Source organism: Theropithecus gelada, chromosome 7a, assembly GCF_003255815.1.
Source record: "Theropithecus gelada isolate Dixy chromosome 7a, Tgel_1.0, whole genome shotgun sequence".
Taxonomy (NCBI): domain Eukaryota; kingdom Metazoa; phylum Chordata; class Mammalia; order Primates; family Cercopithecidae; genus Theropithecus; species Theropithecus gelada.
In genome coordinates, this window is record NC_037674.1 from 51833886 (window position 1) to 51849221 (window position 15336).

The following is a 15336-nucleotide window of genomic DNA, read 5'->3' on the forward strand; positions in this document are numbered from 1 at the left end:
TGGAGGTGAACATACACAGACATGCTTCCTGTATTGATGGAGCTAGATATAGAATTCTGAGTTCATAATTGAGTCTATTCCCAGTTGTTTATACTTCTATCTTCTGATATTTGTTACAAATGAAAAGTCTGATGCCTATCTCATTCTTCTTTCTGTATATGTTATTTTTTCTTTCTGGTAGTTGGTATGATTTTCTCTGTAACTGTAAAGTGTGGGGGTTTTACTTTTCAGTATTCCTTTTTTTTTTTTTTTTGAAACAGGGTCTTGCTCTCTTGCCCAGGCTAGAGTGCAGTGGTGTGATCATGGCTTGCTGCAGCCTCTACCTTCTGGGCACAAGCAGTCCTCCCACCTCAGCCTCCTGAGTAGCTGGGACTACAGGTGTGCTCTGCCACCATGCACGGCTAATTTTTAAAATTTTTTTGTGGAGATGGGTTTTCACCATGTTGTCCAAGCTGGTCTCAAATTCCTGGGCTCAAGTGATCCTCCTGCCTTGGCCTCCCAAAGTGTTACAGGCATGAACCACTGTGTCAGGCCTTCAGTATTCCTTTGGGGCATTCAGAGCCACTTAATATTCTAAAGTCTTTATTTAGCTCAGCAGCACTTATGTCTTTTCTTTCTTTTTATTCCCCTTCATCCTCTGGATGAATGTTAGATCTCTATATCTTTGATGTCCCTGAACTGTTCTCTTACTTACGTCTCTTCTGTTTTTTCCCCCATCTCCTTTTTTTCTCTGTTCTAAGGGAATGTCACTGTTTGGTTTTCTTAATCATAAATGCCTTGTTGGGTCAAGTGCATAGTACTCTGGCCCTTCTACAAGTGGTTTTTTGGGGGTAGGAGAGGGGATCTTATTTTTACTTTGTAGAATTGTGCTTGCATAGTAATCTGTTTATTTTGTGGATGCAGTATCTTCTCAATTACTACTAAAGATCCCAGTTAGGTTTTTAAATTCTATTTATTTCCTTCATTAGTAATGCTTCAGATCATTTGTGCTTATTTGACTTGGCACTTTCCTTTGAGATTGCTAATTTTCTTCAGCTCACTGGTGATACATGGTTATCTCTTCATTTATAGATGAGATATACCATTGATCAGTATCCGTTGTTGATCTGAGTGTCTTCAGAATTGTCACTCTTTTCTGCTGTGGCCTCCCCCTCCTGGTTTGCAGACCTGTGCTCTTCCTGTGGCATGAGGATGGGGAGGTGGTGGCTGGTGAGCTTTCTAGCTCTTGAGCTAAAAGGAAGAGGCCGAGTCTGTTAGAAGATTTTACTGCTGCGTTGAGTTATATTCAAACACTCTGTCTTTTCTCTCTGGTTTTGAGACTCATAGAGGCCATCAAGATAGAGTTCCTATCTAGGAGAGTGATCCTTACCAACTGTAGATGAGACAAGTACAGTAAAGAATGTCTGATTCTTCTGAAAAAAAGTGGTCCCTCCATTATTTGGATTGAATTTGTGACTTTCTCAAGCCCAGCAGTCTGATTCCATCTCCTTTGTATCTTCCAGCATGTCCTTATAGTTTTGGTTCACTAAGGGTATTCTCCTTGTATTTGTTGTTTTTCTGCTGCTGCAGCAGACTTACTCTTTTTTTGTAAAATTCTGTCATTTCAATGGGGTTTTGAAAAGAGGACCAGGCCACATCTTGAAATGAAATTCATCTTAGGACTTCCCAAGCTTAACTCACTTTTTGTTTTGATTAAATTACTTCCCCTTTTTGAGGTGGTGGGAGCTCAGCTTTCTCATTTTAAAATGAAGGATAGTAACTGGGCTGATGGTGACAGACCCGGATGCATGTGATAATCACCTCAGAGAACTTTTGAAAAACAGATTCTCTGGGTCAGCTTTGAAATTGGCATTTCAAAAATGCTCTTTCAATCACTGATGCAACCAAACTCTTTGGGACTTTTAGGCTAGGTATATAGTCTTTAGATACCCAGAATAGTTTGACTTGGAATATAACAATTTAGGGAAATGAAAAAGGGGAGAATTACATTTTGGAAGCTGCTTGCTTCCATTTTCCATTTAGTTTTTAGAAGACAATGTCTAAAGAGATGCAGATTTAAAGGAAATACAAATTAATTCTGCATAGGTATGTTTATCTACATGGAATTCTCCAGCTGACTAATCCAGAAGAGTTCTAATACCCTCTGTGATCATGGGTTTGTTTTTCTTGAGAATTATTCCATCAGAGTATCTAATAACAGATGCTTAGATACTGCTGAGACCTTTGTTGGTCTTACTTGATCTCTGGATCCTAGTTTCTTGATCTTTTACATATTCTGTGTTCTAACCTGAACTGGCCTTCATGGTTAAAGATGCATGTATAAATAGTGTCCTGGCCAGGAAGCTTATCTTTTGAACTTTGCCAAAAATGAATATGAAAGCCCTTCCTAAAACCCCATCAAATTCATTTCTGAACTTGATAAATTGTAAATTGTGTAAATTGATAAGTTGTGTCTTGTAGAGAAGTATTTTGTAGTAAAATGTTTTTAAAAAGAAAATTTGCTTTTTAGTGAGGTGGTCATTTCATAATTCTTAGTTTTGTGAAATGTCTATCAATAACACATCTGACCTTTCAAAATGTAAGACAATTGAATTTATGTAATAATTCAGGCTTTCCAAAGTTAAAAAGGTAGCTATTTTAAGGAATCGGTAGTTTGGGAGATTTTATTTTAAATAAGCCATTGATCTTAGGTACACAGCTGTACAATAAAATGTTTTCTTATTTTAAATTAGATTATGTTTTAACATTTTTTTCTGTTTTGCTTTGTATTTGATTGCTTTTCTTTATTCCTGAGGCATCCATTAAGTTGAATTGTTCAAACTTGTTTCATTTTTAAAAGCTGATAACTTATTTGTTAGTCAAAGCTGGATTTAAAGATAAACATTTTAATTTTAATAAACTGTCTGCTAGTGGGACTGCAGTGACAGTCGGTTGAGAGTTTGTCCCTAAAGCTATGGCACCAGTCTTTAATGTACTCAGCCTGTGCATATTTGTTCTGTGTAGCCGTGGCAGATTCATTCTTTGTTTCAGAATGGGACAACAGAAGAAGTGACTTCAGAAGAAGAGGAAGAAGAAGAAGAGATGGCTGAAGTAGGTATTTTATATAAAATAAGAGTTCATAAATGTCTTCATTTTTGAACATTTGAGTAATTCTTAAATCTTTTTTATAGACTGCTATTAATGTGGAATAATTGAAAGCACATTGTATTTGGAATGGAATATAATTTCCCAACTCTGGCTTTACCTTTAATGATACGCCTTTGAGGAAATTTATCTGAATTCTTTGGATTTGATTTCTTGGAAAACAAAAGCTCTTAACATTTAGCACTAAAATTATATTTATATTTAATATTGATCACTACTTAATCTGTATTTGGTTATATTTAGGAAGAGGAACTACTGAGTTTATAAAACTTCGTTTGCATAAAAGGAGAATTTGAGAACATTTTAGGGACTACTCACCGGAAGTAGTGAAACTGTCTCTCATTGAAAAATCATCAATGAATTTTGTCTTAATCTGGTTTACACTATTTTAACAGAATACTGGAGACTGGGTAATTTATAAAGAACAGACATTTATTTTCTCACTGCTCTGAAGTCTGGGAGGTCCAAGATCAAGATACCAACATTTGGTGTCTGAGGACCTTCTTGTTGCATCCTCTCACATGGTAGAAAGCAGAAGGGCAGGAGAGCAAGCTAGTCCAGTGTCTGAAGCCTCATTTGTAAGGGCCTTAATCCCATTAAGGAGGAAGAAGCCCTCTTGGCTTAATCACCTCTTAAAAGTCCTACCTCTTAATATCACATTGGCCAACACCTGAATTTTGGAGGGAGCACATTTAAATCATAGCAAATTTAGTAGAGCTCATTCCAAAGACATTGAGCTTAGGCCAGTTGTCAGTCATGGATATAATTTTAGATGTTTTCAAGCTCTGAAACTTGCATTTAAAATCAAACTTCAGAACAAAGATCTTTGTTTCTGCGTTGACCAAATAGAAGATATATGGATTCCATGATCTTGATTTAAAAAAAAAAATTTTTTTTTTTTTTCTGTTTTGGGTCTTATAATCAATGTATGCTTTTGTTTTCTTAATTTGGAAATTTTTAATCTAAAATATACTTTTAGAATGCTTCAGAACTAATGAAGCAGTGTTGTAGACTTGTTTTGGTTTTTTGAGACAGGGTCTCACTGTGGCGCAGGCTGGAGTGCAGTAGTGTGATCGTGGCTCACTGCAACCTTGAACTCCTGGACTCAAGCAATCCTCCCACCTCAGCCTTCTGAGTAGCTGGGAGTACAGGCATGTGCCCCATGCCCAGCTTTTTAAACATTTTTTATTGTAGAGATTGGGTCTCATTCTTTTGTCCAGGCTCATCTCGTGAACTCCAGACCTCAAGTGATCCACCACCTTGGCCTCCCAAAGTGTTGGGATTATAGACGTGTGCCACTGTTCCTGGGTATAGGCTTGTTTTATGAGTCTGGGAGTAAAATACTCTTAAAATTGTCCAGTTAGAATAAGAATTTGTTTTAATGTTTTTATGCAGTTTAGCTTAGGTGGAATAAACTGCATGAAAACGTTAAACCTTTTCTGTGGGTCCAGCATACCATGAAGCAGCCATTGTACTAAAGTTCATGAACTTTTTTTTTTTCCCTTCACAAGCTAATAAACAAGGGGCTGCAACATTGAGGGAAAACTAGAAAGGAAGGAGAATGGACTTTGGAGATGTCAGATTAGGACAGTTGGAAAGAAGATATTCTAGGCTCCTAAAATAATACGGGAAGAGGCTCAGAACAACCTTGGACATAGTGTGTTTGGGTTCATTGGATACCTTTCTTTTGAGAAGGAGTGTTGATGTGTTGAAGTCATGAAAAAACAAGATTGGCTAGAAAAGGCAAATGGTTAAAAGTCTTGAATTCGAGACAGGTGTGTTTCTATTTGGTGTGATTTTTGATAGGAAGGCCTTAAGCACGGAATAGTGTGCTGAGGATATTTTAGAAAGATAATGTTGAATTCTGTTTGGGATGTGCTGATTAATACTCAGGGAAAGAAGTTTTGTGGATGGGAACATGACTGAGGTTGAAGGTATAGGAGGAATATAGGCTAAAGGCATTTGTGAAAATTGTGAGAAAAACGTGTAGGATGGAAGATTGGTGCTGAAAGGTGCACACAGGGAGAAGGGAGCTCCATGAAGTATGGAGTCATGGGCAGAGTTTGAGTGAGAACAGAACATTAATAGGGCTTGAAGAGATGGCATTCCAAAAAGAAGGCTGTGGAGGTGAAGGCTGCAGTGAGCCGAGATCTTGTCACTGCACTCCAGCCGGGCCAACAGAGTGAGACTCCATCTCAAAAAATTAAAAAAAAAAAAACAAAAACCAAAAAGGAGGCCTATTGAATGGATAGAAGGTAGTCATTAACCTGGTCTAGAAGTCAGTGAATTAGCCTGCTTGGGAAAGAAAAAAGTCGAGATGAGTATAAACTACTCCTTTAGAGATTTTGGCAGTTGAAGTAGAGAAGTAAGGTAATTGCAAAAAGTTAGGATTTAAATTCTGCATAGATTTATATATGTGTAAGAACAAATAGTATGGGAAAGGAGGGAGCAGAATGATGTGAATAAAGATACTGGTCTAGGGGTATTCAAATTCTTTTTTTTCTTTCTTTTTTTTTTTTTTTTTGAGATAGTCTTGCTCTGTCACCCAGGCTGGAGTACAGTGGCATGATCATAGCTCACTGCAGCCTCAAACTCCTGGGCCCACATGGATCCTCCTATCTCAGCCTCCTGAGGACCTGAGATAAAATTCTTTTTCTAACTTTTTTTCTAGTTATAAACGTCAATAGATGCTTACTACATAAAACTTGGAAATTGGCCGGGCGCGGTGGCTTAAGCCTGTAATCCCAGCACTTTGGGAGGCCGAGACGGGCGGATCACGAGGTCAGGAGATCGAGACCATCCTGGTTAATATGGTGAAACCCCGTCTCTACTAAAAAGTACAAAAAAACTAGCCTGGCAAGGTGGCGGGCACCTGTAGTCCCAGCTACTCGGGAGGCTGAGGCAGGAGAATGGCGTGAACCCGGGAGGCGGAGCTTGTAGTGAGCTGAGATCTGGCCACTGCACTCCAGCCTGGGCGATAGAGCAAAACTCCGTCTCAAAAAAAAAAAAAAAAAAAACAAAAAAAACTTGGAAATTAGGGGAAGGCATTAAATGTCTCCAGAGATAACTAAAATTAACTGAAATTAATATTTCAATATAAGTTCTTCTGGTCTTCCTTTTTCTGTGCTTATTTCAGCATAATTGAAATTCTTTCTTTTTTGTGTTCTGTTTTTCATTTTAAAGTTTTTCGATACAGGAGAAATTATGCTATGTTAGTATTTCAGTGGCCTCTTAATATTTTGCTATTTTTGCACATGCAGATTTTGTGTTTGTTTTTGTGGTTGCAAGGTTGAAATAGGTGTCTTTGTGCCTAAATTAGTGTTTACAGTTTAAACTAGTTTCTTAGGATACAATTCTAGAAGTTGAGTTTCTGGAACAAACCAGGAACACTTTGGGTTCTTGACACCTGCTGCTAAACTGTTTTAAAGGTTCCTCTTAATAGGAGATTTAGAAGATGGCTTATTTGGTAATAGTTATGATTTTGTAAAGCTTTTAAATCTGCTTTACCCAGAGTCTAGCTTTTAAATAAAATATAGGATATAAAAGGTGGGAGCCTCTTGAATGGAATGGGGGGGGGCTTTTTCTCTCTCCCCATAGAATAGCTATATTTTGTTTCTTGTCCCTCATTAAGTCAAGAGTAATTTAACGTTATTTTGGCATAAGAAATTGCTGAAGAAAAATAGCTTGAATAAGGTAACATTTTTCTTCTTTTTGCAGGATATAGAAGACTTAGATCACTATGAGATGAAGGAAGAAGAGCCTATTAGTGGGAAAAAGTCAGAGGATGAAGGAATTGAAAAAGAAAATTTGGCAATATTAGAGAAAATTAGGAAGACTCAAAGGCAAGACCATTTAAATGTAAGTGTGTGTAGATATGTAGAACCTGGACTTTTGTGGTTAAATAATTATAGTTAATACCAGGCAATTCATTAACATGCCCACCTCAGCTGCCCTCCTCCTCCATTCCTGCCTTAGTGGTGGACTCAGTCATACGTTTTTAAAAACAGGGTCTTGCTCTGTCACCTAGGCTAGAGTGCAGTGGCACATAGTTCAGTGTAGCCTTGATCTTTCAGGCTCCAGTAATCCTCCTGCCTCAGCCTCCCAGGTAGCTTGGACTATAGGCATGTGCCACCGTGCCAGGCTAGTTTTTTTTTTAATTTTTAGTAGCGATAAGGTCTCTCTGTGTTGCCCAGGCAGGTCTTGAACACCTGAGTTCAAACGATCCTCACATGTCAGCCTCCCAAAGTACTGGAATTGCAGGCAAGAGCCACCGTGCCTAGCCTTAGTCATATGTTTTGTTGCTGTAGATTACATTTCTTATCTATGGATAGCCACTTTTTACCCTGTTCATCTGCTCTTCACATCCTGGAACCACCTGCTGATCCCTGTACGTGCCCCTTTCCGGCCTGTTTATGCTGTTTTCTCTGCTTACCTTCCTCCCATGGGATCTGTATATTCAAATTCATTGTCTCCTACAAAATATAATTCAAGTTCTTTCTCCTTGGTGAAGGAGACTTTGGTCTGTCCTACTCTGACCCAACCAAAAGTAATTTTTCTCTTTTGACTTAACATCTTTTTTTTTTTTAAATGAAGTCACGCTCTGTCTCCTGGCTGGAGTGTGGTGGCATAATCTCAGCTCACTGCAGCTTCCACCTCCCAGGTTCAAGCAATTCTTCTGTCTCACCCTCCCGTGCAGCTGGGATTATAGGTGTGCACCGCCACACCTGGCTAATTTTTGTATTTTTAGTAGAGACAGGGTTTCCTCATGTTGGCCAGGCTGGTCTTGAACTCCCAACTTCAAGTGATTCACCTGCTTGGGCCTTCCAAAGTGCTGGGATTACAGGTGTGAGCCACCGGGCCCGGCCACAACTTAATATCTCTTTTGCATGAAGCAGCAGGATGTGAAAAGAACACTGAGTTTGGTGACAAACACACCTTTTATGGTTTCACTTTCCTCAACTCTAAAATACGGCTAGATAGTACATACCTTTTGGATGATTGCTATCAAAAATAAATGAAAATGATGTGTATATATATAAAATGTTCAGAGTAGGGAAACATCAAATGATTGAACACTTACTACTTCCTGCCTTATATTAGAGCTGTTGACCAACTCCATGAAATCTGTGTAGCAGTTAGTTTGTCTTGGGCACAGGTTCCCGAAAACAGGGAATGAATTGTTAGGTAAGTAGATGCCAAATGTTGAAAACAGGTAGATTACTCTCCCTCCTTCAATCTTATTTCTATATTAATCTAATTTATAATTTTTAGTAGAGCAAAGAAGTTTAGTCAGGCCCCAATATCTTGATTACTTAAAAAACAAAGTTTGTGTCATTTGAATTAATGATAACTGTACTTTGTGTCTTGTGATCAATTCCAGTTTGAGTTATAGTCAAAACAACTATAAATTATTGAACACCTTTGCATGACCGATACTATGCCAAGTACTTTATATTTCATATATCTTCACATTTAGTCTTCATAGCCACCATGTGAATTAGGTACTCTTCATATTTTAGAGATAGGAAAAACTTCTCTTATTTTGTAGATATGAAATGAGCTAGGAAACTTGATTTTTTCCTCCCCTTCAAAGTATAGTGCAATGTTTAAAATCTTTAATTTCACGTGACCAAAAAATAGTTCCGTTTATATTTAGTCTTACGATAAGATATTGATGTGTTTTCATCTTTAGAGATGTCCCTGCTCTGAAAAACTAAAACCAGTCGCATGTAGACACACGTTTCTCAGTGTCTTAATGTGCGAACTAGACCATCTGTGTAATATTCTTGCTTGTAGTCTTATGACTTAACATCTTTTTTTTTTTTTTATGAAGTCACTTTTTTTAATGAATGGAGCTGTATTTTAGTTAATAATGTGTCACCTTGAGTGTCTTATAGTAATTGCTGGGGTTTGGAATAGACTCATACTGAATTCTATACTATTGTGGAATCCATGGTGGTCTGGACATGTTGACTAGACTTTTTCACACGATAAGAAATAGGAAATGAACCAGACTTGTGCCTAGTTTTATATCCTCTTGAAACTTCATAATGCTTCATTTAATTGTACTTTTTTTACTTCTTAAAATGTTGAGGTTGGGTGCAGTGGCTCATGCCTGTAATCCCAGCACTTTGGGAGGCCGAGGCAGGCAGATCACAAGGTCAAGAGATTGAGACCATCCTGGCCAACATGGTGAAATCCCGTCTCCACCAAAAAAAAAAAAAACAAAAAAAACCCCCAAAATTAGCTGGACGTGGTGGTGCGCACCTGTAGTCTCAGCTACTTGGGAGGCTGAGGTAGAAGAATTGCTTGAACTGGGAGGCGGAGGTTGCAGTTGCGCCACTGCACTCCAGCCTGGGTGACAGGGCGAGACCCCATCTCCAAAAAAAAAAAAAAGTTGAACGGTGATCCATTTTTGCTGTAATCTTTTAGATCAGGTTGAAATATCTTAAATCTTTACTTAGCTCAGCAGACCCTGGTAAACAGTGGCTTTTGTGTTTCAGGGTGCAGTGTCTGGGTCAGTGCAAGCTTCAGATAGACTTATGAAAGAGCTCAGGGACATATACAGATCACAGAGTTATAAAACAGGTAAGGATCTCTGGATCCCTGCTCTCCTTATGGTTCTTCTGCTCTTTTCTATTGTCAGATTATAAATGTCATTTCTTAAAACTGGACAGAAATGGAAATGTTTACTAGCTTTATTTTAGGAATGTGAAACTCAAATGCAATCAAGTTCCAAAAGATGTAAGAGTAAAATAGGATGAGTTTACTTGTTTTTCGGATTTTTAAAAAATGTTTTTATAAGTCCATTGGAATTTTGTCCTCTTCTTGAAAAGAGTGAACTCTTACATGTATTTTTTTTTTTTTTTTTTTTTTTTTTTTTTTTTTGAGACGGAGTCTCGCTCTGTCGCCCAGCCTGGAGTGCAGTGGCCGGATCTCAGCTCACTGCAAGCTCCGTCTCCGGGGTTTACGCCATTCTCCTGCCTCAGCCTCCCAAGTAGCTGGGACTACAGGCGCTTGCCATCTCGCCCGGCTAGTTTTTTGTATTTTTTAGTAGAGACGGGGTTTCACCGTGTTAGCCAGGATGGTCTCGATCTCCTGACCTCGTGATCCGCCCGTCTCGGCCTCCCAAAGTGCTGGGATTACAGGCTTGAGCCACCGCGCCCGGCTCTTACATGTATTTTTATCTTGCGAAAGCATGAGCAATATTGCTTGGAAAGTAAATAAGAGTAATACATTTCATTGTACAGAGAATGATTGCCAAGTTGATTTCTATGATTCCGCCCCCCCATTTTTGAAAGCAAGATAATCGGTAGAGATAGTTATTACCTTTAAAATATGTAGGTTTTTAAAGTTTTTATTTCATTGTTTGACTTGAGTATTCTTACTCATTATGACTTGAATGTTATGGAATCTGTCGTAACTAGAGGTAAAATTCTCATATTGTTACAGATTCTAATAGTATTAAATAATGAGCCAAACTTTAATTTGAAAAGATAGCATTGGTTGGGTGCAGTGGCTCACACCTGTAATCCCTGCACTTTGGGAGGCCAAGGTGGTCAGATCACCTGAAGTTAGGAGTTCGAGACCAGCCTGGCCAACATGGCGAAGCCCTATCTCTACTAAAAATAAAAAATTAGCCGGGCGTGGTGGCGGGCACCTGTGATCCCAGCTGCTCAGTAGGCTGAGGCAGGAGAATCGCTTGAACCCAGGAGGCGGAGGCTGCAGTGAGCCAAGATTGTACCACTGCACTCCAGCCTGGGTGGCAAGAGTGAGACTGTCAAAAAAAAAAAAAGCATTATGACCCATTCAAGAATTCTTAGTATGAACAAATCAAAATTAATTAGAACTTGCTTAAAAAAATAAAAACAAGGAAAAACCCTTGCTTTGTAGTGTGCAGGATAAGCCAAACTTGTTTCTGACTTACTAGAATTGTGGGTGTCCTTACAGTTTTTTGTGTAAGAAGTCTAAAAGTTTGTAGAAACCTAATAAAGCACAAACATTTGAATACTGGTTTTATTTTTAAATGTTAAGTAATCATTTGTTTCAGCATTGTTTATATAGGAAAAAAACCAGATATTGGGTGGAATTTGTTAAAGCATATCCATAAAATAAACTACTGCAAAGTCATTAAAAAGATTGTGAATAGGTTTAGGTATACTAACTTGGAAAAATGTCCCTGAAAGTTGAAGAGACATTATAAAACATACGTAGAAGGATTCCGTCTTTGTAGAAATGTATGTTCATGGAAGAAAAGTCTTAAGTACCTATGATTTTGCATAATCTTTTTTTTTCAGTCAGACTAAATGGTAAGCAGTTTTTCAACTCATTAAAGAATCTTCTCAATTGATGGCTGTAATGATCTGTTAAGGGCATAAGATACTCAGCTGCAGTGGTGTAATATTTACTATATAGCTTAGTCGTTCCGTGTTTTAAGAGAAAAATTCCTAGCTTTTGTTGACTATTCAGTTTATACATTTATACTATAGTAATAGTTATGTGATCAAATGAAGAGTAGCTAACATGCTCTGTATCTTAACAGGGATTTATTCAGTGGAACTCATAAATGACAGTTTATATGACTGGCATGTTAAACTGCAGAAGTAAGTGACTTTTTAATGCTAACCCACCCTTCACAATGGTAGATTATCACAGTGGAGGTTATTTTCCTTCTAACTTGATACCTTTATACTATGACTTGTACTTAGAACTTTAGACCTTGTTTCTATAGAAATAGTTCTTAGATTGTTTAAATGAGCTGTTTCTGAGGCTTAATAAAAAAGTGAGAAAGAGGAAGGACAGAAAGGAAGGACCAGCTGTGGGATAAAGTGTTTTATGGAGTTAGAGCAGGGGAACTTAGAAACAAAAGTATATTTAATAACTTCATGAGACTGTGATAACCAGTTTATATTTGAAATATATACAGCACTTTGGGAGATTGAGGTGAGAGGATCTCTTGAGCCCAGGAGTTTGAGACCTGCCTGGGCAACATAGCAAGACTTCATCTCTACAAAAAAAAAAAAAACATTAGCCAGGCATGGTGGAGTGCACTTGTAGTCTCAGCTACTGGGGGTGGTAGGAGGCTGAGGCAGGAAGATCTTGAGCTCCAGAGGTCAAGGCTGCAGTGAGCCATGATTGTATCACTATATTCCAGCCTGGGCAACAGAATGAGGCACCCTGTCTCTTTAAAAAAAAAAAAAAAGTTGTGGGGAGATGGGACTCAAATTGGATCTGTATATATAGAACAGTTGTAGAAAAATACGGATTTTTTTAGTGATTTAACTTTTCGTAGTTCGGTCCATGGCAAACTTTTCTCCTTGAACCCTTTGGCTAATAATATAAGTTTAATAAGAAAATTATATACATGTGACTATTTTCCTTTAGAATGACTGCAAACTCTGAACCCCTTATTAGATTAGATTTAGAGTATTATGGTCTCTTTTGGACATTTATTCCCAAGGAGCTGGAAGCTATAGTGACCTCTATTTTTCCTGGTGATAAAGAGCAGCTTTAGACCTTCTCTTTCTGGAACTTACCCTAGGTGCTCTATTTTAGCTGTCAGACTAGTTGATTTTTGAGTTTAGTTAAAAAAAAATCTCTTAACTTTTTATTTGAACTGTTTTTTTGTTTTGTAATTCTTAGGGTTGACCCTGATAGTCCTTTGCACAGTGATCTTCAGATCTTAAAAGAAAAAGAAGGCATAGAATATATTTTGCTTAACTTCTCTTTTAAGGTAAGAAAATAGTTACAGGACCCCATATACTTCCAATGGGGGGGCGTATATTTGTACAAGTGCTTTGGAAAAAAATTTGGTAAAGTAGAAGATACTCATACCCTATGATTCAGGAATCTCGTAGACATATTCTCTGTAAGAGATGAGTAATTAGGTGTACCAGGAGACACAGGAATGTTCAGAGAAGCATCGTTTATAATAGCCCTAAACAGAAAACCCAAGTGTTCTTTCCAATAAAATGGAGAAATGTGGTGTTTATAAAATGGTTTACAGCTATGTGGGACAAGACGGGTGGATCTTGAACACAGTTGTAAATGAGACTGGACTCCAAAACCTATTTTGTACAATTTCCTTTATATAGAGTTCAAAAATAGGTAAAACTAATGTTGGTTAGGGCATGCATTCTTAGTGGAGACAATATCACCTGCAGTGGAGTGAAAATTGATCTTTGAAGTGAAAACAATCTTAGCTATTAAAATGGTCTGCTGCCCTCCAAAGGGCCACAGAACATAAACAGATACACGATTTATCTGTGGTGTTAAAATTCCGTGGAGCGGGGGGGGGGGGGGGGGGGGCGGTAAAATTAGGAAGAAAACTTATAAAAAGGCTTCTTATGGGGGCAAAAATGAAAAGAAAACTGAGAAACACTTAATCATGGATTTAATCATGGATTCATACTTGGGCAGTAAAACTGCCCAAGAACAAAGAAGTGATTACATACAGGTTAGGGTAAGGAGTCCATCTAGGTGGGAGGTAGGGAGGTGTGAACTGAAAGGTACATCTGTGCAAGCTTCTTGGATACTGGCTGGAATATATTTCTGGACCAGGTTGGTGGTTACATGGGCACATAATTTACAATAACTTCTTAAGGTATATCTCTATATTTTATGTACTTTTCTGAAATTATGTGTTATATTTCATAAGGGTTTATAAATTTTATTTTATTTTATTTATTTATTTTTGAGACGGAGTCTTGCTCTGTTGCCCAGGCTGGAGTGCAGTGACACAGTTTTGGCCCACTGCAACCTCCGCTCCTGGGCTCAAGAGATTCTCCTGCCTCAGCCTCCCGAGTAGCTGGGATTACAGGTTACAGGTACATGCCACCACACCCGGCTAATTTTTGTATTTTTAATGGAGACGGGATTTCACCATGTCGGCCAGGCTTGTCTTGAATTCCTAACCTCAGGTGATCCGCCTGCCTCGGCCTCCCAAAGTGCTGGGATTATAGGCATGAGCCACCACACCTGGCCTAGTATTTTTAAGACGCTAAAAATAATGGTTAAAGAATAGCAGTGGTGTCTAGAACAAATGTTAATTATTATTTTTATTTTTATTTTTTTTGAGACTGAGTCTTGCTCTGTTGCCCAGGCTGGAGTGTGGTGGCATAATCTAGTCTCACTGCAATCTCTGCCTCCCAGGTTTAAGTAATTCTCTGCCCCAGCCTCCCGAGTAGTTGGGATTATAGGCATGTGCCACCATGTCCAGATCATTTTTGTATTTTTAGTAGAGATGGGATTTCACCATGTTGGCCAGGCTGGTCTTGAACTCCTGACCTTGTGGTACACCTGCCTTGGCCTCCCAAAGTACTGGGATTACAGGCGTGATTTAATTATGGATCTGAATAAGATGTTATGGTTTAAAATCTGTGGATATATGAGATATTTTGATGAAAAAAAATGCTGCTTTTGTACTTACAAAAAGGATAGTAATAATTTTCTAAAAGCTTCTTACATAGCTTTTTTATGTGTATGTTTTTCCTTGGGAATATATCTTAGGATTGAACTTCCTTGAAGTGACCCAAATGTCAGTATTATCTCTCACTTTTGTTATTGTAGAAACTGTTGTGGTTGTCAACTGGGTTGTCCTCCTAAAGTATGAGTCTAGTATATATTGACTGAAGTTGCTAATGGCTACATTTTTACTAATTCATATGGGGGAATGAATGAAGCACCCAGGCCAAAAACAAACAAACAAAAAAACACACAAAAAAGGAAGGTATCTTTCTTTTTAAAAATTTAAATTATATGTCCGTATGCCTAACACCAAACTTTAGAAATAGAACCCTTTTTTTTTTTTTTTTTTAAATTAGTCCCTGTAGCCCCCGGTGTGCCCCTCCCTTGTCACTTCCTCTTTGGGGGGTATCTTTACGGGAATATGAAATATTGGACAGGAAACTGGAGGATTTGTGACTGCAGGTAGTGTTTTCATTATTTTTTCCTGCTCTAGGTAGAACTTCAGGGAGGGGACGATCTGGGAGGTAAATGGCTGAATTTCTATTGGATTTGTGTTTCTGGACCATGGCTCCTGATACCAGAAAGAAGGGCCTTTTCTGGGGTTGGAGTATTTCTTAAGAGGCCTGGGAAGAATGTGATTGCCTTGAGCTAACTGACCTTATGAAGAGGACCTTAAACTGAATTGCCAAGTTATTAGTATCGGGATTCACAGACTTTGGAGGATAG

At 38.2% G+C, this 15336-nt stretch overlaps 1 protein-coding gene across 3 annotated transcripts in view; it reads left to right on the forward strand.

Annotated features, from left to right (window-relative positions):
* The window catches only part of UBE2Q2 (ubiquitin conjugating enzyme E2 Q2), a 59282-nt gene that overhangs the window by 22924 nt on the left and 21022 nt on the right, over positions 1-15336 (forward strand). For 2 of the 3 annotated variants that reach the window (XM_025390501.1, XM_025390503.1), the window contains 5 exons: positions 3031-3090; positions 6862-7002; positions 9648-9732; positions 11687-11747; positions 12787-12877. In XM_025390501.1, the coding sequence (XP_025246286.1) occupies positions 3031-3090; positions 6862-7002; positions 9648-9732; positions 11687-11747; positions 12787-12877 (438 nt within the window). The remainder of the gene's footprint in view (positions 1-3030; positions 3091-6861; positions 7003-9647; positions 9733-11686; positions 11748-12786; positions 12878-15336) is intronic. The other variant, XM_025390502.1, reaches the window with a different exon arrangement.